We start from the raw sequence: 27068 nt of genomic DNA, 5'->3' as shown, positions 1-27068 counted from the left end.
TTGAGGGTAAACTGATTAAATTTGCTGATGACACAAAGCTAGGAGGGATAGCTAATACTAGAGAAGAGAGAGAGAGGATTCAAAAAGACCTAAATAAACTGGAGCAGTGGGCAGCAAACAACAGAATGCTTTTTAACAGGGAAAAATGCAAAGTACTACATCTGGGCAATAAAAATGAAAAAAGCATATACAGAATGGGAGGAATAGAGCTAAGCAACAGTACATGTGAAAAAGACTTAGGTATACTAATAGATCATAGACTGAACATGAGTCAACAGTGTGATGCAGCAGCAAAAAAGGCAAATACAATTCTGGGATGTATTAACAGAAGCATACAGTCTAGATCACGTGAAGTCATTATCGGTCTTTACTCCTCTTTGGTCAGACCTCATCTGGAATACTGTGTACAGTTTTGGGCACCACATTTTAAAAAAGACATAGACAAACTGGAGCAAGTTCAGAGAAGAGCGACCAGAATGGTGACTGGTCTGCAAACTATGTCCTATGAGGAACGGTTGCAGGATTTGGGAATGTTTAGCATGCAAAAAAGAAGACTGAGAGGAGACTTAATAGCTATCTACAAATATGTCAAGGGCTGTCACATTGTAGAAGGATCATCTTTATTCTCATTTGCACAAGGAAAGACTAGAAGCAATGGGATGAAACTAAATGGGAGGAGACACAGATTAGATATTAGAAAAAACTTTTTGACAGTTAGGGTGATTAATGAGTGGAACAGGCTGCCACGAGAGGTGGCGAGTTCCCCTTCAATGGACGTCTTCAAACAGAGGCTGGACAGACATCTGTCTGAGATGATTTAGTGAATCCTGCTTTGAGCAGGGGGTTGGACCAGATGACCCAGGAGGTCCCTTCCAACTCTACCATTCTATGATTGTTTGCTTCGTTTTTTTTTAACCGTGTTCACTAAAGGGGTTAACTAGTGGGACAGTTTTATAGGTCAGGTCGTTCCGGACGCGGCAATACCAAAATGTGTGTACTTTTATTGTATTTTTTCATAATAATATTGATGGGTACATTATATTTTGTTTTTTGGTGGATTATTTTTTTTTAACATTTTTACAATTTTTTTTTTCCCCACTCTGACACTTTTTTTACTTTTATTTTTTTCCCCACTATGGGACTTTCACTTTTATTATTCTGATCGCCTGTATAGCACAGGAATGCAGCACCATCTCTGTGCTATACAGGCTGTCCGTGCTGCAGATGCAGAAGATATTTTGGTCATGCACGCACATTTATCGTACGCTCTGCGCTGAACGCTTACACTGGGGTTTCTGTGTAAATCTGAAATAAGTTATTCAGAAGGAACCTCTGGCAGAGCATTCCCTATAATGAGGCATATAGAGGCACTGTGGACACAGTCTGGCCTATGATTTTGCAGCGTCCATCTTTTTAGGCACGCCAGTTTTGCGCACCTCTGAAAAGCAGACCGCTAAACAGAGACCAGACGGAGTCCAGAGTAACTCTGCTGCATCATTAAAGTGAACGGATCTATCAGGGTTTCATATGGATCGAGTCATTGGAGATTTAGATGAAAACCGCAAAGTGCTCAAAGTAAATGTTATGTAAAATGAAGAAGTTTAGAACGTAGAGGCATGAAAATAAAAATAATCAAAATTTTTCCACAAAAATGATCTTCCTCACAAGTGACCTCATTTTGGAAACTAGGCCCCTCAGTTAATTTATCAAGACCAGTGGTGAGCACCTTGAACCCACAGGTGCTTCACAGAATTTTACAATGTTGATCTTGGAAAATAAAGAAAAAAAAAATGTTTTTCCCACAAAAATGTTTAGCCCCAAATTTTTTCCTTTTCACGAAGATAGCAGGAGAAAATGGACCCCAATATTTGTTGGGAAATTTCCTCTGAGTGCACCTAAAATGTGGTCGAAAACTACTTCTGAAACATAGTGCAAAGCTCAGAAGGGAAAAAGCCCCATATTGGAGTTCAGATTTTGCTGGAATTGTTTGAGGGTGCCACAATACATTGACAGAGCCTTGAGGTGCCTGAAGAGAAAAAACCCCCATAAGTGGCCTCGTTTTACAAATTACACCTCTGAAGTCATCTAAGGGCGCAGGGATCACCACTTCAAATATGATGTGGCCCCTAAAAAATAGTTTTGTAAATCTTATTGAAAAAAAAAAAGAGAAATTTTTAACCCTTCTAACTTAAAAAAAAAAAACAACTTTAAAAAATGATGCAGATGTAAAGTAGACATGTGGGAAATGTTATTAACCATTGTGTGTGCCATAACTCTGGTTTAAGGGCATAAGAATTAAAATTTGAAAATTGTGAAATCTTCAAAGTTTTCACCAAATTTCCAATATTTTACGCAAGTCATATTGAACAAATTTTACCACCATCATGAAGTACAATATGTCACTAGAAAATATCCTAGTTACTTACCGGTAACGGGATTTTACAGAGCCCATGACAGCACCACCTGAGAGAGGGTATCCGCCCACCAAGGACAGGAACCTACTGAATAAAAAGGCGGTACCTCTCCTCCGCATCAGTTTTGTTTCAGAGCATGAGAGGGCCTCCGAAGACAGGTTAATACATAACCACCACCTCAATATTTGTACTAAACACCTTAAAAAGTGCACACCACAGTGATAAAGGGGAGGGAATTAATAGGGTGCTGTCATGGGCTCTGTAAAATCCCGTTACCGGTAAGTAACTAGGATCTTTTCCCCTTCTCCCATGACAGCACCACCTGAGAGATTTATAGAGATCAAATACCAGAGGGAGGGATCACCGTTTGCAACACCTTCCTACCAAAGGACAGATCAGTAGAAGAGGAAAGGTCAAGACGGTAATGTTTGTAAAATGTAGCGGGGGATGACCAAGTTGCCGCCTTACATATGATGTCGATGGGCACATCCGCCTTCTCAGCCCAGGAAGCAGCTACTGCTCTGGTGGAATGGGCCTTCAGGTTCTCTGGAACCGGCAGATTGCTAGAAGAGTAGGCTAAGGTAATAGTATCCCTGACCCATCTAGCTATGGTCCCCCTTGTAACCTTAAGTCCTTTCCTAGCCCCCTGAAAGGATATAAATAAGGCGTCACTCTTCCTCCAGGCTTTTGTAACTTCCAAATACCGGACTAACACCCTCCTAACATCTAAGGTGTGAAGCTTATGTTCCTCAGAATCCCTAGGATTAGGATAGAAGGAAGGGAGAGTGATTACTTGCGTCCTATGGAATTTGGAGGCTACTTTTGGAAGATAGGCCGGGTCTGGTCTTAAGATTACTCTATCCGTACATACTTGAGTGAATGGATGGTTAACGGATAGTGCGTGTAAGTCACTGACTCTACGAGCTGATGTCAGGGCTACCAGTAGAGCAGTCTTTAAAGTTAAGATTTTTTCTGAAACCTTCTCTAAGGGCTCGAAGGGAGGTTTGGTTAACGCTTCCAGAACTAAATTAAGGTCCCAAGGAGGCATTCTTGGAATAGGAATAGGTCTGAATCTATGACAAGCTTTAATAAATCTAATGATCCATCTATTTGCTGCCAAGTCATAATTATACAGTGCCCCCAGAGCTGATACCTGCACCTTAAGAGTACTGGTGGCTAGTCCCATATTTAACCCCTTCTGGAGGAATTCTAGTATGGCCTCAATAGGAATCCTCCCTTTGGCAGACTGACCCGAGGTAGACAAGAACTTAGCCCAGGTTCTACCATAGATTCTAGTTGTTATCGGCTTTCTACTTGCCAGAAGGGTAGTAACAAGATCCAGAGAAAACCCCCTTTGCATCAATAGCGACCTCTCAAAACCCAGGCCGTCAAATGCAGGCCTGCTCTTTGGGGATGACAGACTGGGCACTGCCTGAGGAGATCCGGGATGTCCGGAAGAACCCATGGATCTGCTTGGGACATTCTCTTCATCCAAGTGAACCATTGTCTCTTGGGCCAGAACGGGGCGATCACTATAACCCTCGCCCGTTCCTCTCAGATCTTCCTCAGGATAGTAGGGATCAGTACTAAAGGATGAAAGGCATAAGCTAGAGTAAAATCCCATGGAATCTGCAGCGCGTCCACCGCAAACGCCCCCTCCTTTGGATTCAGGGAGCAAAAGGTTTCGGTCTTCCGATTGTGTCTGTTTGCAAATAGACCTATCTGGGGCTGTCCCCACCGACCCACAATCTGCTGAAAAACGGCTGGATTCAACTCCCACTCTCCTCGTTTCAAGGTGTGACGACTCAAGAAATCGGCCTTTATGTTCTCTTCCCCTTTTATATGCAGTGCCGAGAGCGTGACCAGCCGACTCTCGGCAAACCTGAAGATCTGATCCGCTACTAACATCAGAGGGAGAGACCTGGTACCCCCCTGATGATTGATGTAGGCGACTGTTGATCTGTTGTCTGACATTATCCTGACGTGAGGACCCTGAAGAGCAGAACTGAATTCTTTAAGAGCGTTTCTCGCTGCCAACAGCTCTTTTGTGTTGGAAGAGAGACTTGTCTCGCTGTCCGACCAGAGGCCTTGTACAGAACGATCCCTTAGGTGAGCTCCCCAACCTTCTGCACTTGCGTCTGTTGTAATTGTATCCGACACCTGGAAGGTCCAAGGAACCCCCAAAGATAGGTTGACCGGAGATGTCCACCAGTCCAGGGAGTTGATCACGACATCTGGAAGAGACATCTTCCCATTCAGGCGACCTTTGAGCCGCCTGTCCACTGCCAGAATCTCCTGTTGAAGACATCTGGAATGGTACTGGGCCCACTGAACCGCCGGGATGCAAGACGTCATTGCACCCAACAGAGACATTGCATTCCTCAGGGTCATGGTCGGATTGCTGATAACCTGAGATATTAAGAATCTGATCTTCAGCTTCTTTTCCTCTGGCAGAAGACAGGTTTGGTTTTCTGAGTCCAGAATGAGACCCAGGAAAGACTGAACCCTCTTTGGTTCCAGCCTTGACTTCTCCAGATTTAATAGCCAACCTAGGCGTCTTACACAGGCCATGACGTCCGCCAGGGCTAGAGCACAGAGTTGACTTGATCTGCCCACTACTAAGAAGTCGTCGAGATAAGGGATGACCAGAATATCTCTTTCCCTCAAGTGCGCTGTGACCTCCAGAATAATTTTTGTGAAGACTCTTGGCGCCATGGAAATGCCAAAGGGAAGAGCTGCGAACTGAAAATGCCTTACGTGCCTGCCGAATTGTACAGCTACTCTTAGAAACTGTTGATGATGTGGCAAAATCGGGACGTGGTAGTAGGCGTCCTTCAGATCGAGGACGCACATAAAACAGTCCGGAAATAACATCTTTATAGCCGATTTTATGGTTTCCATCTTGAACGGCCTGTAGATTAAATGGTCGTTCAGTCTCTTTAAGTTCGCAATAGTCCTGAAGGAGCCGTCCGGCTTCTTTATTAGGAGGAGAGTCGAATAGAATCCTCTTCCTTGCTCGGGTGCAGGTGTTTCCACCAGAACTCCTTTCTAGAGCAGAGAGAGAACTTCCTGCTGTAAGGCTATCTGTTCCGCTAAACTCCTGGGGGCTGATATTTTGACAGTGTTCTTGGGCCTGCTTTTGAACTCTAATGTGAGCCCCCTCCTGATTATCCCTAAGATCCAAGGATTGGATGAAATTTTCTTCCAGGCAGGCAGGAAGTGGGACAATCTTCCTCCCACCTGGGGGGAACTGTCACTTAGGGGCTTTCTTATTCTCGGAGGAGGGACCCCCGAACATGAAGCTTCTGTTATACGGCTTTCTGTCTTTCCAGCTTCCTTGGTCTCTGGGAGCTTTACTGCGGCTGTATTTTCTCTTCCGAAAGGAGCTGTTAAACCGGGAACCAGACACCGTGAGAAATCCATGTTTTTTGTCTGCGGCTTTATCTAGGATGTCATCTAGACCTTAGCCAAACAAGAAGTCCCCCTCACAAGGGATTGAGCACAGTTTAGACTTTGACTGCACATCCCCTGGCCAGCTTTTGAGCCATAGCGCCCTATGGGCTGCATTAGAGAGGTTTGCAGACCGGGCAGCCAGCCTAACTGAATCTGCCGATGCATCTGCCAGGAATGCAGCTGCTCCCTGCACAATAGGAAGGTCGGATAGAATTTTCTCCCTGGACACATTCCCCCTGATCTGGTCTTCCAATTGTTGAAGCCAGATCATCATAGATCTAGCGGTGCAGGTGGCTGCTACTGCCGGTTTAAGGGCCCCTGCTGACGACTCCCAGGCTTGTTTAAGGAAGGACTCTGCTTTTTTATCCAGCGGGTCTTTTAAGGCTCCTAAATCCTCAAAAGGCAGAGTGGATTTTTTTGAAGATTTTGAAATGGCCACGTCAATCTTAGGTGGTTTTGTCCCATTTAGCCGCATCCTCAAAGGGGTACCTCCGCTTGGAGGATGACGCCAGCTGACCCTTCCTCTCCGGTTTCTTCCATTCCCTTTCTATCAGAGATTTAATCCTGTCATTGACCGGGAATGAGCGTCTCCTCCTTTGGTCTAAGCCCCCGAACATAACATCCTGGACTGTTCTGGGCACCTTGGTATCGGTAATACCCATAGTCCCTCTGACGGCTTTAACTAGTCTCTCAGTATTATCAACCGAAAAACAAGGCTTGCCCCCCCCATCATCATCCGAAGACTCCGATGATGATGAGGAGAGATTAGAGGAGGAAGGCAGTTCTCTTGTAAAACGGGACTCCACTGATTCCTCTGATTCTGAAGAAACTAGTTTTCGTTTATTCTTTTTGCGTGAGGTCAAGGCTCTTAAAGACTCTCTGACCTCTGTTTGGATTAGATCCTTTAATTCTAAAGAAAACCTGGGGGACTCCTCTGCAATGGTTTTCTGAATACAGTCCGAGCAAAAGGTTTTTGGCATAGGAGGTGGGAAGACCGATTTTGCATAAAGCACACTCCCAGTTTTTACTTTTAGCACTACACTTCTTCGCCTCCTGCCCCAAGAAATAGGAGAAGGAGGAAAAGAGAGAGAGAAGAGCACATTATTCAGGGTGAGACTTTCACGAAGATCACTCACCACACTGCCGTTCAGACTAGGGTACCGGAGGCGGTGGTTGCCGTTCACATGAGGGCTCCCATCTGGCGGAGGTGGACTGACTAAGTCTTTTCTGACCAGTCTTGCCGGAACTCGCACGCCCTCCACTGCTGTGAATTTGTCGATGGGAAGATTCTCGATGTTCCATTTGCTTACGCTGCTTTGATGGCTGCGGCTGCTGCTGTACCTCCTGTGGCGGTGACAGCTGCTGCCCAGGTGACTGCAGCTCCTCATTCATCATGGCGGGGATGCAGACACCGCCATCTTGATTGCTCCCCATCCTTAAAAGCAGTAGGGCTCCACCTCCTTCCGGCAGCGTACTCATTCCCCCCCAAATTTTTTTTTTTTTTTTTTTTAATTTAAATTCAGCCAGCTGGCGCGCTACACCGCAGATACGCTCCCTTCTGCGCGTGCGCAGCCCAGCGGCACCCGGCGCGCTTGCAGCGGGATAACGGCTTTCCACCCGCGCATGCGCAGACCCGGCTTCCAGCGCACTCCGTGATAGGGCGCTCCAGCACCCCACGCGTGCTCAGCCCGGACTTCCGGCGCGCTCCGTCACAGGGTGTGACGCGCCCCCACGTGCGCAGACCCGGAAGACCTGCCGGCCGGCGCGCTCAGCTCGTCTTGCGAGGCGCAGGCCCCGGCGCACGCGGGGAGGAATCCAAAAAAAAAACCACAGCACCTCCTCCCCACACGCAGACCCGGGCAGCATCCAGATGGGTTGGGAACAGGGACCATCTGCTGCTTCCACGGCCTCCAGGCCGCACCGTCCATAATCCAGGTACGTGAGGTGCCACCTGGTGAGGCTCCCATCAGGGACAGGAACCAAAAACTGATGCGGAGGAGAGGTACCGCTTTTTTATTCAGTAGGTTCCTGTCCTTGGTGGGCGGATACCCTCTCTCAGGTGGTGCTGTCATGGGAGAAGGGGAAAACAGGCTTGGGGGGTAAAGGGGTTGTTTAGTTTAGAAAAGCTATTTTCAGAATACCATAGTAGGCAAGTCCCAGTTAATAATGGAAGTCTTTAACCCCTCTCTGACGAGGTCAGTAATAGTATGTCCCTGAGCCTATTGGACCAGGGACGTTCTATTACGGACCAGCAATCGGGACCACACCCAGGCTGTGCGGGCACGATCGCCACTGGGTGTCAGCTGATTCTGATACACGGTAAAAAAAATAAAAAACAAAGCAAAGAACGGTGCTTCATCATACCACTGTAAACATACTGACCCGAAGAATAATGCTGCCTTATCAGTTTTACCATACACAGAACGGCATTAAAAAAAAAAAAAATCCTGAGCTGTTGGTTTGTATTCCGCTTCCCAAAAGTCGGAATAGAAAGATCAAAAAAGTGCCTGAAAGTGGTACCATTAAAAATGTTGTCCCACAAAAAGAAAGCCCTTACATGACTGTTGGCTGAAATCTGGAAAAATTCTAGCACTCAAAATATGGCGACACAAAAACTTAGTCATTGCTAAAAAAAAAAAAAAAAAAAAGTTTTTTTCTCTTTAGTGTGTGACAGCTGTCAATCATGAAAAACAGATATAAATCTGGTATCGCTGTATCTGCACCGACCTGAAGAATAAAGACATCTAATCACTTATACTGCACGAGGAAGAGTAAAACCAATTCTTCACCTGCTGCTGATTTGTACATTTGTTCATTCTGCTTCCCAAAGATCGCAGTAAGGCTCGGCTCACATCTATTCTGCGCTGAGCGCTTACACTGGGGTTTCCGTGTAAGTCTTTCAAATACGTGATTCAGATGGAATCCCCGGTGGAAGATTCCTTGTAATGAGGCAGATGGAGGCACTGTGGATGCCATCAGGCCTATGATCCCACGGTGTCCATCTTTTTATTAGGCGTACATAACAGTGCCGTCAGCCAGTTTTGAGAACCTCTTAAAAAAGGACACCGCTAATCAGAGGCCAGAGTAGCGGCAGAACCAGGGTTGCGTTTAGGATTGGGGCTGTGTTAGGGTTGTGATTTTTTCAAGAGTAAAGGAAAAAAAAAAACACAACTACGACGATATGGCGACTAGTGTTAAGCGTAAGTGCTCGCCACTTGAGTTTGCATCGGGTACGCACCGAGTATCACGGATGCTCGAGTGACATGTTCGAGTCCCCGACCCGCATGTTTCGCGGCTATTATAGAGCCAAAAAAAAAAAACGCGGGGATTGCCTGCCATACATGAGCAATCCCTGCATTTTTTTGGGGGTTGTAACAACTGTGAAACATGCGGGACGGGGACTGGAGCATGTCACTCGAGCACCTGCGATACTTGGTGCATACCTGAGTACCTGATGCAAACTCAAGTAAAGAGCACTTGCACTCAAGCCTAATAACATTAGGTCATCATATTGAATGTTATCAAATTCAGTGTCGTACCTCAGGGTTCAAAATGTTCACTATAACTATTGATAAAATCCTTGAAGAGTGTGGTTTACAAAATGGGGTCACTTGTGGGAGATTTCCACTGTTTAGGCAAATCAGGGGCTCTCCAAACGCGACATTGCGTCAGTTCTGGATTAAAGCCAATTTTGCATTCAAAAAGTCACACAGTGCTCCTTCCATTCAGAGTCCTGCTGTGAGCCCAAACAGTGGTTTTTCCCCACATATGGGGTACAGGCTTACTCAGGAGAAATTGCACAACAAAACACACTGTCGAATTATGAAAATTTCAAAAAAGCCAACTGTCCAAAGCAGACATCTCTGGAAAGGTAATTTATCACAGTGTATCTGGATTAATATTAAAGCAGCTCAAAATGAAGTCAAACAGTGCAACATGGATGAAAATATTTAGATGCATTTCCTATTTTAATAATGAGAAGGAAATGGATAGAGTTCTCTTACCAATGAGTGGTTCTTTTCGTGACAGGCATGAAATATAATCTTGCAAACTGTCATAAGAATATTTTCCATACTTCTGGCCTAAAATACAGCAGTTAACATTACAGTTTAATAAAGGCATCACAAATTGTTTAGAACATACAAAAGGTATATTTTGAAATAAAAGGCAGTAATTTCTCTGATACCTTAAAAAAAAAAAAAAAAAAAAAAAACACAGCAGCCAAGACTGTGTTAAAGGGGGTTGTTCATTACTCTAAAAACTAGTAGTGCGCTCACTTCCTCCAGATGTCCGATTTCTCCAAAGGAGGGGAGAGTGAAGCGAACACTTAATTGGTTGCAGGTCTCACAAGACATATTAATGTCACGCAAAACCCAGAAGAGTCCGTGCAAACACCCTGCAACAATATCCACACAGGAGGTGAGTATAGCTGTTATTTTATAATGGGGAAACCTAGTGATTGAAAAGGGTTGGTCCGAGTAGTGGGCAACCCATTTAAACAAATAGGTGGTTATTTTGATCTTGCAGAAATACATGTGTCTTTTTTTTTTTTTTTTTTTTTTTTTTTTTTACATACATAGCAAGAAGTAAAAGAAATTTTGTATGTTTTGGCATTTAGTGTGTATTAAGTGTGGCCAGATTTCTTTATCTTAGAAAGTTTCTCCTACTGAGTTCTCCAGTGTGTTACTTCAAGTATATAGAAGAAGGATTTCTTGTAGCGGTATGATCTGAGACACATGGGAGAAGAACATTTCCGAACATTGAGAAAAGCTTCATACAGTAGACTGTAGCCCATTGGGTCATACAGCAGAATAGCTGGCATATTCTTCCAGAACAGATGGGTAGGACTCAGTCTAACAGTGCACTTTAATCTTTTAAATGTGCAAATCTTTCATCGATAATGGAAAGGCTGCAGATAATCCAACACCACATAAGCAAGAAATCAGACCAAAAACCAATAGTAACTGGTGCTTTGCCCTGTACACCAAACATCTACATGACTTTGCATTGCTGCAATATCACAGTCAAACCATATGTATTTGTGGAAATATTCACACCCACATATGATGAAAAACTTTAAAAAAAAAAAAAGAATTTTACCTATTTTTAGGTCAAATTTCTCAAAAAGGGTACCCCTAAAATATATTACTTCTGATATCATTAGAAAGAGCACATTTTTCTCTACAAGGATCATTGTTTGTTTTTTTTTGGAGTCTCTCAGTTTAAGAAAAGAAACTGAACATGGTGTTATTTATGCGCGTCATGCATTGATTTTGTGTTTGATTTTCAGATTCTTATCACATGTTACAGAGTTGTATTGTTGCTAGCAATGTCTATTATAATCAAAAACCTATAAACCTTTTTATTTATGAAAAGTTATTGGCTATTGTTAGATTTTAATGTATATATTATTTATTTTTTAGCAATGGAGAATGAAATTGATGAAGAATCGGCCCAGTGCTCTATCGGCCTTGCGAACAATTCGAAGTGCCACCTTAAGACATTCACCCATAGCAAGGATGAGTTGAAATTGTTTACAAGCTTTGGATTGGATGAACAGAAATTGCTGCGTCGACGAGTGGGACTAAATTTTGACGAACATTCACAAATCTGTTTACACCATGAAGCTTCATTCTTGACCAAATATGAGCATTTGCAAAAATCGTGTTGCAATCCTTTTGGGAAGAAAGGTCATAACACCAAAAAGAATTTGCGAGCTATCAATTTGTTAGCAGCTGACCAGTTGAACGAATTTACAAAGAATGATGTGAAGCCTGGCCAGAAGATGTGTGCATCATGTCGAAAAGAATTTGCTAACAGGAAAAAATCAGCTGATCTAGTTTCCTCTGAATCAGATCCAGATGGAATGGAATGTTCTCCTGAAAGTCTAAATTCAAGCTTAACATCCATTGGCATCTCTCCTCTGAAATATCCACGGGTAAGCCAGCAGGATTCACTTGGATATGCAAGGAGAAAGATAAGCCAGGTACAAAATGCATTTTCTAGCAAGATTGCTTCAATTGGAGGGCTTGAGCTGAAAGACATTGAGCAAACAAAAACAGCACAGTGCAAAATGTGTCTGGATTACAATCACCTTTTGGCAGATTTGAAGCAAAAGCTGCAGGTGTCCAGTCGGGCAGAAAAGGTCCAAATCTTGACATTGGCACCTAAAAGTTGGTCCATTAAGGCTATATCAGACGAATTCGGTGTCTCTGAACGAATGGTCAAACAAACTCGAAAGCTTAAATGTGAACATGGGATCTTAGCCTTACCTAGAATCAAGTGTGGCAAGAAAGTTTCTGAGGAAGTGAAGAAAAAGGTGCAGGCATTTTTTGAGGATGATGAATTCAGTCGAATGTGCCCTGGTAAAAAAGACTATGTATCAGTGCGAATAGCAGGAGAAAAAAAGCAGATGCAAAAGCGACTATTACTGAGCAATAGGAGGGAAACGTTTGTTGCCTATCGGGATCGGAATGGCCCTGAAATTGGATTTTCCAAGTTTTGTGAGCTTCGGCCAAAGTGGTGAGTAACCGTTGGATCTGCTGGAACACATTCCGTTTGTGCACGTGTACCATTCACCAAAATGTCAAACTAATGCTTGCAGCATACCCAATCAATGATGACTACAAAGAGCTCATATGCAAAATGGTCTGTGGAATTGAATCCAAGGACTGTATGCTTGGCCGTTGTGATAAATGCCCGGGTCCTGAAGTTTTAAAAGAATTTCTAGTCAATGTGTTTGTCAACAGTGACCCTGAAGATATTATTGAGTTCAAACAATGGATTCACACTGATCGAGACACGCTTGATACCAAACAACTGACTATAGAAGATTTCATTGAAGAATTGGTTTTGAAAATTTCTAAACTTTGTAGCCATCACTACATCGCCAAGCATCAAAGTAGCTATTTGAAATCGTTGAAGGAAAATCTGAGACCTGGAGAGCTTGTGATCCTTATGGACTTTGCTGAAAATTACTCATTTATTGTTCAAGATGCCATTCAAGGTTTCCACTGGGAAAATAGTCAAGCTACAGTACACCCATTTGTAATTTACTTCAAGGAGTTAAATGGTGAAGCTGCGCAGAACATCAGCTTGTGCATAATCAGTGATTGCTCACGACATGACACAGTTGCAGTCCACACTTTCTTAACAGTAATTGTGGAGTATCTCAAGACTCATCTATGGGATTCGTCATATCCACTACTTCAGCGATGGATCTGCAGCCCAGTACAAAAATTTCAAAAATTTTCTCAACTTGTGCCACCACAATGCTGATTTCAATATCAGCGCTGAATGGAATTTTTTTGGTACCAGTCATGGAAAGTCACCCTGTGATGGGATTGGAGGGACAGCAAAGAGGTTGGCAGCTCGTGCCAGTCTTCAACGCCCAACTGAAAACCAAATACTGACCCCGGTGGATTTATTCAACTTTTGCAACGAGCAACTGCATGGAATCAAATTTTTTTTGTTCCAAAATAAAAAATTGACGAAATACGGGTAGTTCAAGAGGAAAGGTTCAAAGATGGACATACAATTGCTGGAACGAGAGAAAATCACCAGTTTGTGCCAATTGATGACAAAAAGATTCGCATTTCAAGGGTGTCAAATGACCCATCATCTTTCATTGCCCATGTAGATAGATCTGTCAGATCAGAAATGCCTTTTGTGCCAATTGCAAACCTCCAGCCAGGGCAATACATTGCCTGCATTTACGATAGGAACTGGTGGATTGGAAATATTTCTGAAATTTCAGTCGACGACCATGATGCATTAATAAATTTTATGCATCCTCATGGACCAGCTAGCTTCTTTCACTGGCCTGTGAGAAATGATACATGCTGGATCCCCAAGCAGTCAAGCATTGCAATAATTCCAGCACCAGCTGCAACAGCAATGGGCCGACAATACAGCTTCTCTGAACCGATTATGTTGCAAATTCAGCAACAATTCCAGACCACTTAGACTGAACATTATGGCTTGGGAACCAACAAAAGATACCCAATATTAGGCTTGGGATCCTAGGCAAAGACACCCACCCTCAGTCTTCAGAACCTGCGATAAAGAGACTGCCCGCGGCTGGCCTTGCACGGCTATCGGCCATGGGGCTGCCAATTCTCGAAAGACAGCATTATTACAATTCTTAATAGGATTATAATACCAATTCTTAGGGAATTGGTTGTGGTATAACCACCATGGACCAACACAAGGGTTTGAATAGTGCAGTTACCATTCATTGCTTATTAATAAATAACACCATGTTCAGTGGCATTTTTCTTTTCTTAAACTGAGAGACTCCAAAAAAAAAAAAAAAAAAAACAAACAATGATCCTTGTAGAGAAAAATGTGCTCTTTCTAATGATATCAGAATTAATATATTTTAGGGGTACCCTTTTTGAGAAATTTGACCTAAAAATAGGTAAAATTTGTTTTTTTTTTTTTTTTTAAGTTTTTCATCATATGTGGGTGTGAATATTTCCACAAATACATATGATTTGACCGTGATATTGCAGCAATGCAAAGTCATGTAGATGTTTGGTGTACAGGGCAAAGCACCAGTTACTATTGGTTTTTGGTCTTGAGTTATATATGGGCAAAGTTTGGCATAAATTTTATGCGACGCGTTTTACAAGCTACTTTGACACAAAATTGCGGCCGAAATATTGTTTTGTCATAGCCGGTAATAATTTTATCGTGTTTAGCAGCAAAAGTTGAGCTAGTATGCCAAATTTCAGCATCATAGCCAGTATAGAACTCTAATGGCTATGTGCCAAAGTTTGCAAAATCCTCTTAGCTGCAGCCGCAGGCTTGGTGGAACCTCCAGTGAAAGGTCAACAGTGCCCAATGTATTTGAGATATGGCCCTAAAAATTTACAGAACCTCTTTTCAAACATACATGTACATCCTTAGAAATTTTCAGCAAAATCGGAGAAGGTCGAGTGGGGACCACTGGTCCACTTGACATGGAATGACTCAAAAGTCATCACAACTTTATCACATTGCTATACCTTTAACAAGCTATTTTGCCTGTAAGGAAAATAAATTACATTCAAAACAAAGTATATTTATAGCTCATTTTTAGATCTTTAAATAAGTAATTTTTACTTACCATAGTAAGCATCTTCCATCTTAAAAGGTCAGTGCACACCGAAAATGAAACAGAAAATGAATATATGCATTGATAAATGAACTGTGATCGTACCAGCAGTGATGTGTACAATTGCTGCAATTTAGGGTTTGATAAATCTCCCCCTTCATAACCTTATTACACTTTCTGTCCACCTACTTTTGAAATAGAATAGAATATAATATATACACACATTTATTCATTCTATTTATTTATGTACACATTCTGCTAGGTTGGAAGGCATGGGGGACCTCACAGGTTCCCTTTAAAAATAGCAAGCAGTGTGTTAAAAAATCTCTTCATTTCATCATGTTTAATTTGTGATGCTCCTTGGAGCATATCCCAGAAAAATAAAGAAAAACTATGTAACAAAAACAAGTGTAAAAAGGAAATGTTGCAGGTAACCCATTGTTAATTCCACATGCATTACCTTTTTATGCTCTTCATCTTTGTAATGCTGGTAAAGGCCACTGCTATTTAGGCAAGCAACTTGGCAAACCTGTTGAGAAGTAAATGTTTTAGCAACAGAGCAGGAACAGGAAAGTTTACCATACTTTCTCTCAAAGCTGTCAGCTGATTCTATGTAGTAGGAATAATTGCGGCCCTAAGTATGTATGTAAGCACGCACAAATACACATTTATCAATCTTGGTACACTTGATATGAACCAAACCAAAAGTATATCATCTGTTTTAAAAGTATACACTGATTACCGATCACATTAGGTTGAGTGATCATCATGACTTTTGACGCTGCAAGAAACTGGGAGTTTTGAACACAACGTTTTTACTGCAAAGAGTAGGTTTTGGCTCCAGAAAAAAAAATGTGTGAAGTCAACAAGTAAAACCTAGCCTTCCTAGTGCATGTCCTATCTCCTATAGTAGAACTGGACTAACCACTGCTTCAGATACATATTCTTACCTTACAAAAGTACGCCCTTCTCTCACACAGGTCTTCTCTGTCACCACTCATTGTGCCAATTTGGAACTGCAAAATACATCATAAAAAAAGTTAAGACAATGAAAAATATTCCAAAGTGATATATATTCCTGCAAAGAGCACATGTTGTTCATGAAAGAAACATTACTAGGCATCTTATCTTAATATGAAAAACCCTATAGGAAACAATACCTTTAAAAGGGGTTGTCCACCTCTGGGCAAGTTTTCAGGAAGCCCTTCAGCATATCAAATCCTAAAAAGATATAATGTACACACCACTAGGAATCAGCTTTGCTTGCCAGATCCAGAGGTTGTCACAAGCAGACCAGAGTCTCAGCAGCATCACACTCCATGAGGATTCAGCCATGAGCAGTTGGCAAGCTGCATAGTTTACCAAAAATGTCCTCTGGATTAATCAAGCCCTTTAATAGCCTTTAACACTTCTGGAAGTGCACTAGTGTGAGTGTACCCTAAGGCTATGTGCGCACGTTGGGTATTTGGTTGCAGAAATTTTTGCATCTCTTGGCACCAAAAACGTTGAGGAGAAAAAAAAACAAAAAAAACTTTTCTGCATGCGGTTCTGTACAGCATTGAATGCTTTTTGGAGTTATATAAAGATATTTGAAAAAAAGAAAAGTGGGACATCGCTTTAACCCTTGGATTACCATCGGACCTGGCTTGAGTATATTGGTTAATTTAAAATGATTAAAGAATGCGTCTGTTTTATTTCAAATAAAGTGTTTTGTTCTCGGTGTTTATTTAACTCTTTACTTACAGATTTAGTAATGAGGGTGTCTGGTTGACACCTCTTCATCACTAAACCTAGGGCTTGGTGTCAGCTACACGTAAACCCATTGCCCCTAATCCCATTCAAACATGAAGTTCCATTTCTGGGGCAGCTGAGGGCTGCTATTTATAGCCTAAAAAGGAGCCATTAAGCCAACATGTTCACTGGCTATTAATAACATCTCACAGCTGTTTAGTTAGCCTTTAGACTACATCCCCACTATCAGCAACCAGCAGAGCTTTGGACATAGCGTATTTTCGCTGCGTCCTAAACGCTGCATTCTAATGCATCAAAAACAAGCACAGTAGGCATGGGATTTCTTATAAATGAAATAAAAGGAAGAATTCAAAAATGACATGGGCTCTCGTGTCATTTTCATAACCAGAGGGAAAGCTGACCGCTGGGGGCCCCGATATTACTAGCCAGGGAAGGGGCCATTATAGCCAAAAATGTTCCCTGGCTAATAACAGCTCACAGCTGTTTGCTTAGCATTTACTGGCTAGATTATAGAGGGACCCCAGAAAAAATTGACATAGGGTCCCCCTATAAACTAACCAGCAAAGGCTAAACAGACAGCTGTGAGCTGATATTAATAGCTAGGGTAGGGACCATGGAAACTGGACCCCTCCAAGACCAATAATATCAGTTCTCAGTGGCCCCAGAAATGGCGCATCCATAAGATGGGCCAAATCTGGCACTTAGCCTCGCTCTTCCCACTTGCCCTGGTGCGGTGGCAAGTGGGGTAATAGGGTTGGGGTTCATGTCAGCCTTGTATTGGTAGGTGACATGAAGCCCGGGTTAGTAATGAAGGGCGTCAATAAGACCCACATTTGTAACCCAATAGTAAGGTTTTGAAAAAAAAACACACGACCTGAAAAAAAATAATTTATTTGAAATTAAATTCCACACGGTTGTAATCATTTATTTAAAAAAAAAAACAACAAAAAAAACCACAGTATACTTACCTAATGCCTAATCTGCTGAGGCCATTGTCACCTGTAAAAAAATAAAAGTAAAAAACAACCATATTCCCCTCACCTATCTGACGCAATGACATAATCCAGAGTGTCCCACAAAGATATGTGTCAGTTCTAGAGCAGTCACTGGTGTGACTGTTCTAGATGACAGTATGCTATACACTGACACAGGAGTGTAATCGCTTCTGTGTCAGTGTATAGCTCTGAGCTGTCAGGAGAGCGGTCATCAGAGTTCATTTAGTTAATGAGCTCCGGTGACCTCATGGCACCACCAGGAAGCTCAGCGCTATACACCAAAGGGAGCAATCATGCTCCTGTCAGTGTATAGAGTGCTGCCAGGTCATCCGATCGTGGCACACTCGGGATAACGGCAGATAGATGAGTATAATGTGTTTTTTATTGTTTCATTTATTTTTACTTTTTTTTTAAACTGTGAGAACAGGCACCGTCTGATGACATCTCCCATCAGCGGACCTGCTCACGCTGTCATCGGCAGCAGCAGCTGCAGGCTGATGAGGGGAGTACTCATCAACCGAAGCCTGTGACCCGTGGTCGATTATTTGTGCGTTTTGACCCATTCTTGATTCAACTGAGTCAGTCAAATCCACAGCAAAAAACAGCAGCAATCTGCAAATATTTTTATATCTGCACTTTTGATAGACTCCATTGAAGTCAATAGGTGAAAAACACGGCAAAAACGCACACTGAATTGACATGCTGCAGATTTAAACCCAATGCAAACCCTGACAGGAAAATTCCTGATCATGTGCACAGCACTTCAGGATTGTCGTTGCATTAGTTGGCACAAGGATTCCCTAGCGTTTTTGGCCCATTTCTGTGCAGAAAAAAAAAACACAGCAAAAATCCCCTTTGAGCTCTGATAGCTCTCTGTTCTCCCCTCCCTTCCTAAGGCCAAATTCACCCAAGAGCATACAAAATAATTTTTTTTTTTTTTACTTTCTGGGAGGAAAAAGATTTTCATCGGTAGGTCCTTTATTTACATCAACTACTTAAAAAAAAAAAAAAAAGCAACAGTTTATGTTAATTGCAATGGATGACATGGATGGTAATCCTTAAGGGAAAAAGTTTTTGTCAAGGTGTAGATCAAAGTAGTGCATGTTATGATTTTTTTTCATTACATGTAGACTATCGGTTTTACAATAAAAAGCCCTTACACTGTTAGGTTGATGGATGGGAGATTGCCTGGTCGAGAAGGGGCTAAGGTATTCCATTAGAGAAATGAATGATCAAGAATCGGGATGAGCGGACCCGTGGAAGTTCGGGTTCGTCGTTTTCTACTGAACTTTAGTCCAAAGTTCGATTTGGGCACCAGAACTCTGCTTGAAGTTGGATCCGATAGAAGTCAATGGATACACGAAATTTGGTTCTGTAAAATGGTCGCAGTAAGGGCTAGGGGGCTGAAAAGGTCAGTCTAGCACATCAAAAGTCCTGGGTGTGACTACATATGTGAATGGAATCTACATAATCTCAAATGGTTTACACAATTTCTCGCATAAAGATATTATTTGGAACCAACAGCTTTCTGTCAGCACAGAATGATTGTTCAAACCATGCACAGGCGCTCAGTGCATCATGGTGGGGCCAATCATTTAGATACACCTTCTTGTTTTCCCATCTCTCTTGACTAACCCACTTCCCCTCCTCTTTGATTTACAACATTCATAGAGCCAGGTGGAAAACAAGCAAGTGGGAAGGTGTATATAAATGTTTGGCCACACCATTACGTAATGAGCGCCTGTACTTGGTCTGTGCCGACACAGAATTTATTCAGATTTCCGGATAAATCTCTATGTACATAGCTAACGTCAATATTGGATGCTTGTGATCTACGGGCACTCTGCATTAAAAACAGGCATAATTTAGTCATGCAAATCACTACATGGCTCAGGAACATTAACAGGAATCATTGTGTAAACACAGTTTGTCGTGCAATCCACAACAGCAAGTTAAATCTCTAAAATGCAAAGAAGCAGCCATATGACAACAATTCAGGAACTCTGCTGTCTTCTCTGGGTCAAAGCTCATTTTAAATTGACTAAGGCAAAAATGGAAAACTGTCAGGTGAATCAATAATTAAAATCCTTTATGGAAACTACAGATGCAGTGTCCAGCAGACTAAAGATCAGCGTAATTTCTGCATCTCTGATGGTATGGGGTTGCATTAGTGCCTATGGCATGGACAGCTTACACCCCATCCCCGCCAGAAATAAGTACCTTCCCTTTCAGGGCATACGTAAGAAATCCCCCACAAAAAGGGGTCCAGACGCAAGCGCCGACAGGGCCATAGACTAATGGTTACAGCAGAGCGAATGTGCACTCTGACGTGCATCATTTTCAGGAGTGTAGACCTACAGGCGTACACTCCCAAAAAACACGCATGGCAGAGCTCACGATAGCTCTGCTGTCACTATTACAGTCTACGCCCCATCGGCGCATGCGTCCAGACCCCATTTTGCAGGGAATTTCGGACGTATGGCCCAACGGGTACACAGAACGCAATGTGAAAGCACCCTTACACAGAGGTGTCAGAACTCATGCACCCATCCAGATAATGTTTATTTCCGTAAGACCTTGCATATCTCAGCAAGACCATGCTAAACCACACACTGCATCCATCACAACAGCGTGGTTTCACAGAAAAAGACCTTTCACCAACAGAAAACATTTGCTGCAATATTGAATGAAAAATCCAGCAACGGCGACCCAGGTCTGTTGAGCAGCGAGAATCCTACATCAGTTGGGACAACATTCCTCTCCCTTATCTCCAGCAATTGGTCTCCACTCTTTCCAGACATTTACAGACTGTTGTAAAAAGAAAAGGAGATACTACAAAATTGTGGATATGGCCTTGTCCCAACTTATTTGAGCTGTATCACTGCTACCAATTGCTAAATTATTTATTTATTTAAATGAACTGGAAAATGTTCTAACTTTCAACTTCTGACCTGTGTCTTATGCTCTGCGGTGAATAAAATATAGCTAGAAGAGATTTCCAAATCATTGCATTCTTATACTCTTTAAAATTCTACACATCCCAACTTTTTTGGAACTGCAGTAGAAAAGGAGGGGGAAAAAAATCCAAATGCGGTGGAATTGCACAAAAACACAATTCTGCCATTGTTTTGGTGGTTTTGCTTTAAAGAGGGTTCATTGTACTGTAAAAATTACTTGGCAACATGAGTCTCCAGATCGATACGATTTATGTATAGATTTTGTTTTTAACCAAGTGGTAAAAAAAAAAAAAAAAAAAAAAAAAAAAAAAAGGAAATATAACATTTTGATCAAACCCATTTTGGGGTACATACTGCATTTTTGCTCACTTCTTATTGCATTTTTTAGCAGTATTCAAGCAATAAAAAAAAAACGTAATGCTGCTGTTTTGATTTACCCATAATTATTATTCCTCACATTTTGCCTTTCATAAGGTCTTAGAAGCCTTTGGGGCGGAGGGTTTAACAGGTTAGTAAATTCTTTTTATTAGTGATTTCCCCTCTAACTGCGGCTGGTATACTAGACCAAACTACAGGGCAAAATCAGTCTCCTGCGTATAGCAGAGCTGACTGGGTTTCCTAGGACACAGATGCTCCTGTTCCATCCCAGCGATCACCGGATCCAGAGGAGGAAGCACGCTCAGTTTCCTAATCTGCTTACACAGCTCTTGTTCAGTGATAAAAACATAGCAATCAGGAACGCAGAGATGCTTAAATACCATCTCTGCCTTCTCTGTGGCAAGTCCAACCCCCACAATTTTGTGCAAGCAGCTTTCTATGCATTATCGCTTTAAAAAGTCAGTGCAGAGTAAATTGCAGCACTCTGACGTTTAATGGGTGGCCTGGAACTAGTTGACAGCATTTTTTTTCTACTTTAATTTCTAGACTTTAGGCTCTGGATCCTCAAGTAATCACAACTCAGGATAGCGGGCTGCCACACTGTGTTGAGAGATCTTTCTGCAACAGCTGGAAAGCCACTGATGTAAGATATTAAAAACATTTCAAATAAAAAAAAAAAAAAAAAAAACTTTTTCCAACTTTAACAGGAGTTTCTGGGTTAAGTAAAACTTTAAAGGGGTATTCCCATCTCCAAGATCCTATCCCAATATGTAGTAGGTGTAATAATAGTAATATTAGCAAATACCTCCAATTAGAAATGTAGAATAGTATTTTTGATTCACTATCTCTCTTACCTCATGTGCAGTCATCGCAGGACCTTAGGTATCCATGGTTACCACCACTAGCAGCTAGCCAACTGTGATGTTATCATTGGACGTAACCATGGATACCTAAGGTCCTGTATTGCCTGCACATGAGGACAGACATAGCGAATCAAAAAAAAAAAATACTACATTTTAAATTGGAGAGATTTGCTAATATTACTATTATTACACCTACTACATATTGGGATAGGATCTTGGAGATGGGAATACCCCTTTAAGGCCATGTGCATGCGTTGAGTATTTTGTGAGTTTTTTTACCTTAGTATTTGTATACTCAACATGTGAATATGGCGTAAAGGGGTCATGGATGTTCAGTAAAGTAAAAAATTGTGCCACCTACTGTCCAACAACACTGGAAGTGATGATCTCACCATTCTTCAGTCACAGGACTTTTGAGGCAGTGACTGACTGTAGCAGTCAAGTAACTAAAACAGTGCATTATCAGCTGCTTCTTTCATGATATGCCATTCTACACAGATGACCACTGCAGCCAGTCACAGGCCTCAGCAGTCCTATAACAATAGAATGGTTACCTCAATTTCCGATGATGATGCTGAACCATGCAATGGCCTGCACCGAATCCACACAAGTGACAGCAGGCGAGTAGTTCTCAGTTTGATACTACATCCACAGCCCAGAAAATGTTATATTTAGCCAAGAATACTTTAAAGGTTTTTTTTTTAAAATTGTAAACGTATGGTCTGTGGAATAATAAGAAAATCATTACTTATCCCCCTGCAGATCTAACACTGCCTTCCCTTGTTGGTGACATGACAGAAACGGTGATATGTCTGCAGCAAATCAATGAGTTCAGCGGTGTAGTGCCTACTGCATTTCCATGACCACTAAGGCTGTGTGCCCACGATGCAGAAATGCTGCATATTTTTTCCGCTTCTCCCTGGCAGGAAAAACGCATGCGAATTTTACATGCGTTTTTCCTGCTAGGTAGAAGAGTTTGTCAAGTGTTTTTGCATATGGGTTATCAAGCGCTTTTCCTAGCGATTTTAGCATCACTTGGAAAGTGCTTGACAACTTGGTCACACTATATAAATCCATGTAACCGGCATGGATTTATATAGTGTGAAAGAGTTAATAGTTTAAAAAAAAAGAAAAAAAAAAAAAAAAGAATAAGAATGGTAAAAAATAAGCATTAGGCCATGTGCCCACGATGCAGAAATGCTCAGGAATTTTTCCTGAGCGTTTCTGCATCTCCCTGGCAGAAAAAACGCATGCGGATTGTACATGCGTTTTCCTGCCAGGGACATGCGGATGTGAAGCTTTCTTCACATGCATTTCTACATGCGGGTTGACAAACGCTTTCCAAGAGATTTTAGCATCACTTAGAAAGTGCTTGTCAACTTGGTCACACTATATAAATCCATGCAACCGGCATGGATTTATATAGTGTGACCGTAAAAGAATGTCAGCCTAAGTCCAGGCTGCCGGCAGCGGTACACTGAAGGACCTGCCGACGTCAGCGTCACGTGACCCGTCACATGACTATGACGTCAGCACAGGTCCTTCAGTCCATCGCTAGCTGCCGGCAAGCACAGACAAGGAGAGAGGGGGCTGCCAGAAGGTAAATATAATCTTTATTTTTTTTCACAGTTTCTATGGTACCCGGGTCCGGAGGGGAGTCTCCTCTCCTCTAGACCTGGGTACCATCCGTATATTGAAGGCATGCATTCCGCATGTCCTTATCTAGTGAAGCGGAATGCATGCGTTCTAATGCAAGTCAATGGCGGCAAAAACGCAGCACTTCCGCAAAATAATTGGTAGTGCTGCGCTTTTTTCCGCAGTGGACATTTCCACAGCATGTGCACAGCACATGCGGGTTAAAATTTGGGGACCATGGCAGGTCTTCTAACATGCATTTTTCAAGCGTTTCTGCTGCTGCGGGAACGCTTAAAAAAACGCATTGTGGGCACACAGCCTTATACTTACCTTCCGATGGCCCCCAGTGTGTTCTCTACTCCATCTGGTCTGTTGTATCGGTCGCAGTGGTGTGAAGGACCTGCGATGACGTCATTGAGTCATGTAACAGGTCACGCGACCGCCGACGTAAGCAGTCGCGTGACCTATCACATGACTAAATGACGTCATGACAAGTCCTCACACCACCGCAAGCTGTACAAGAGACCGGACGCATCGTTCAGGAGGCCTGGGGACATCGGAAGGTAAGGGTGTGTGCCCATGATGCGTTTAAGCGTTTCCGCAGCGGCAAGAACGCTGCAGAAACGCTTAAAAAACGCTTGGTAGAAGGCCTGCCATGTTCCCCAATGATAATCCGCATGTGCTGTGCACATGCTGCTGAAATTTCCGCTGCGGATTATCATTGTGGAAAAAAACGCAGCACTACCAATTATTTTGCGGAAGTGCTGCGTTTTCGCCGCCATTTACTTGCATTAGAACGCATGTATTCCGCTTCACTAGATAAGGACATGCAGAATGCATGCGTTCAATGTGCGGATGGTACCCAGGTCTAGAGGAGAGGAGACTCTCCTCCGGACCCGGGTACCATAGAAACTGTGAAAAAAAGAATAAAATAAAAATTAAAAGATTATATTTACCTTCTGACAGCCCCCGCTGCACTCGTCCTGAGCATTTCTGCATCGTGGGCACATAGCCCTAGTATAATCTTTATTTTTTATTTTAAATTCTTTTTCTTTTTTTACAGGTACTATGGTACTCGGGTCTGGAGGAGAGTCTCCTCTTCTCCAGACCCGAGTACCATCTGCACATCGAATCGCTTAATATCCGTGTGTGCAAATGTGCTGACACGGATATAAAGCGTTTCAATGCAAGTCAATGGCGGCAATTACGCTGCGTGTCCGCAAAATTAATGGACATGCTGCGTATTTTTCCGCAATGATAATCTTCAGCGGAAATTTCTGCAGTATGTGCAGAGCACATGCGGATTATCATTGGGGACCTTGGGGCACATATTGCCAAGCGTCTTTTAAGCGTTTTCGCTGCGGAAATTCCATGGCAAAAGCCCAGTGATTGGCTGCAGCAGTCACATGCTGTTGCGTTGCCACTACAGCAGCCAGTTCGTCAGAGACTAGTAGCAGCGCTGGAGCAACAGACCAAGCCTATACATTGAACAAATTATCACCCATCTATAAGGTTAGGTGATAACTTATTGATTGGTGGAACCCGAACGATTGCATCCACACTAATCGGCAGAACAGGGAACCTCTATCCCTGTGATAATGGCGCAGCAGTGTGCATGCTCGACCCTCACTCCATTTATTCCCTACAGGGCTACCAAGCACTGCGCTCAGCAGCCCTGAAGAGAATGGTCGGGTGTCTCACCTGCTGTGCAATTTTATAATATGGCGAAAAGTTCCCCACTATCCACATGGGTGCAGGTCCCAGCAGTCAGACTCCCCCTCATCAGCAATATTTTCACTGGACAATCCCTTTAAAAATTAGATGACCCCTTTATTACATATTGATTTCTGAGGCTGAGTGCCCACGTAGCGTTTTTCAAGCGCTTATGCTGCGGAATTTCCGCAGCGTAAACGCTTGTGAAACGCTAGGTAATCCGCACCCCATGGTCCCCAAGGGGATTCCGCATGTTCTATGCACATGCTGCGGATTTTTCCGCAGCGTTTATGCTGCGTACAAAAATCCGCAGCATGTCATTTAATTTTGCGGAAGCGCAGCGGAACTCCCGCCATTGACTTGCATTGAAACGCATAGAAACCGCGACTGTACATTTGTACAAGCGGCTTCTATGTGTCTCTATGTGCGGATGGTACCCAGTTCTGGAGGAGAGGAGACTCTCATCCAGACCTGGGTACCATTGTACCTGTAAAAAAAGAATAAAATAACAAATAAAGTTTATATTCACCTGTCCGGCGTCTTCTCTCTGAATGCCGGCATCGCTTGGGGACCTGCGGTGACGTCACAGTCATGTGACCGCAGGCCCTTCACCGCTCTGTCTCGCGATATGCCGGCAGCCAGGAACCAGCCAGGAAGCAGCGCTGCAGCCACGCCGGGGCCTCGGGGGTGAGTATAGCTTTATTTGTTTTAATTTTTACGGTTCACACTGTATAAATCCATGCTGTTTGCATGGATTTATACAGTGTGACCTAGTTGTCAAGCACTTTCCAAGTGATGCTATCGCCTGGAAAGCGCTTGTCAATCTGCATGCGGAAACGCATGTGAACCCGCATGTGGATCCGCATGTATTCTGCAGGAAAAACGCATGCACAATCTGCATGCGTTTTTTCTGCCAGGGAGATGCAGAAATGCTGCAGAAATTTTCTGCTTCATTTCTGCATCGTGGGCACATAGCCTAAAGCAACTCTGCATTGGGGAGGCACCAGTGTAAGACCCGCGGCCATCGTGTTCTGGGGAGGGCACTCCTGCCCGCTGCCCGACCACCAACCGCCATTCCTATGCAGATAAACCCCCTGGCACAGCCACATGCCATGACCATGGTCGTCACCCGGATTGACCCACAACGTGCGAGGAGCCATGGCTGCCCGGACTGCTCCTCACAGCTGCGGAGACCGTGAGGTAAACGAGCAGGGCCAGCACCATTGTTTATTGCGTCACTACCGAGCCAGGAGCTGCAGCCATTCCCAGTAGTACAGCGCGCTGCGGGCCGGTCACTACACACCTCACGGCGCCCCAGAAGAAAGAGCGAAGGCAACACGACAGAAGCGGCGGCTGCGCCATTCAAAGCGGCTCCCAGAATGCACGGCGCGGACACAACCCTCCGCTCTCCCCATATACTCACAGTCACAGAACGGAGGACGCGCCCGACACTACCGCGCTACATCAACCAAACTCACTCGTTTCCTAATCCCATCAACATGAACGCTGGTTTCTATTTGTCCAATAGACGTTTTCGTTTCCACGCTCATCAGACGTCATCGCGCTCCTCTGGCCATTCCACGCGCCGACGTCCTCACACGTGACCAGAGACAGTCTCATTTTACGGATTGATTGCAGCAGTAGAGTAGTCTAGAGGTGGGATGATGACACTAGGTGGAGTTATGTAATGTGAATGGCCGCGAAACACTACATTATGTGCTCTGATTAATGGCGACTGCTGCAGCTTGTGTTATAGAACAGCATTTATTAACCCCTGCGCCCCCAGCCAGGTTTCACCTTAATGACCAGGC

The 27068-nt window shown here is 43.2% G+C and overlaps 1 protein-coding gene across 7 annotated transcripts in view; it reads right to left on the bottom strand.

Annotated features, from left to right (window-relative positions):
• LOC141265445 (uncharacterized) overlaps positions 1-26834 on the bottom strand; it is a 124302-nt gene extending 97468 nt beyond the window's left edge. For 2 of the 7 annotated variants that reach the window (XM_073678562.1, XM_073678563.1), the window contains exons 1-6: positions 26736-26824; positions 15915-15980; positions 15425-15493; positions 14977-14995; positions 12140-12229; positions 9872-9949 (exon numbers count right to left, since the gene is read on the bottom strand). In XM_073678562.1, the coding sequence (XP_073534663.1) occupies positions 9872-9949; positions 12140-12229; positions 14977-14995; positions 15425-15493; positions 15915-15980; positions 26736-26807 (394 nt within the window). In that variant the 5' untranslated portion in view covers positions 26808-26824. Of the gene's footprint in view, positions 1-9871; positions 9950-12139; positions 12230-14976; positions 14996-15424; positions 15494-15914; positions 15981-16124; positions 16186-26680 lie in introns of all 7 variants that reach the window. The other 5 variants (XM_073678565.1, XM_073678566.1, XM_073678564.1 and 2 more) reach the window with 5 other exon arrangements.
• Positions 26835-27068: the final 234 nt, after the last annotated feature.

This window comes from Phyllobates terribilis, unplaced genomic scaffold (genome assembly GCF_046119375.1).
Source record: "Phyllobates terribilis strain yellow unplaced genomic scaffold, ASM4611937v1 Scaffold_4__5_contigs__length_816908805, whole genome shotgun sequence".
Lineage (NCBI taxonomy): Eukaryota > Metazoa > Chordata > Amphibia > Anura > Dendrobatidae > Phyllobates > Phyllobates terribilis.
The sequence above is the reverse complement of the archived record's forward strand: the minus strand, read 5'-3'. Positions and strand labels throughout refer to the sequence as shown.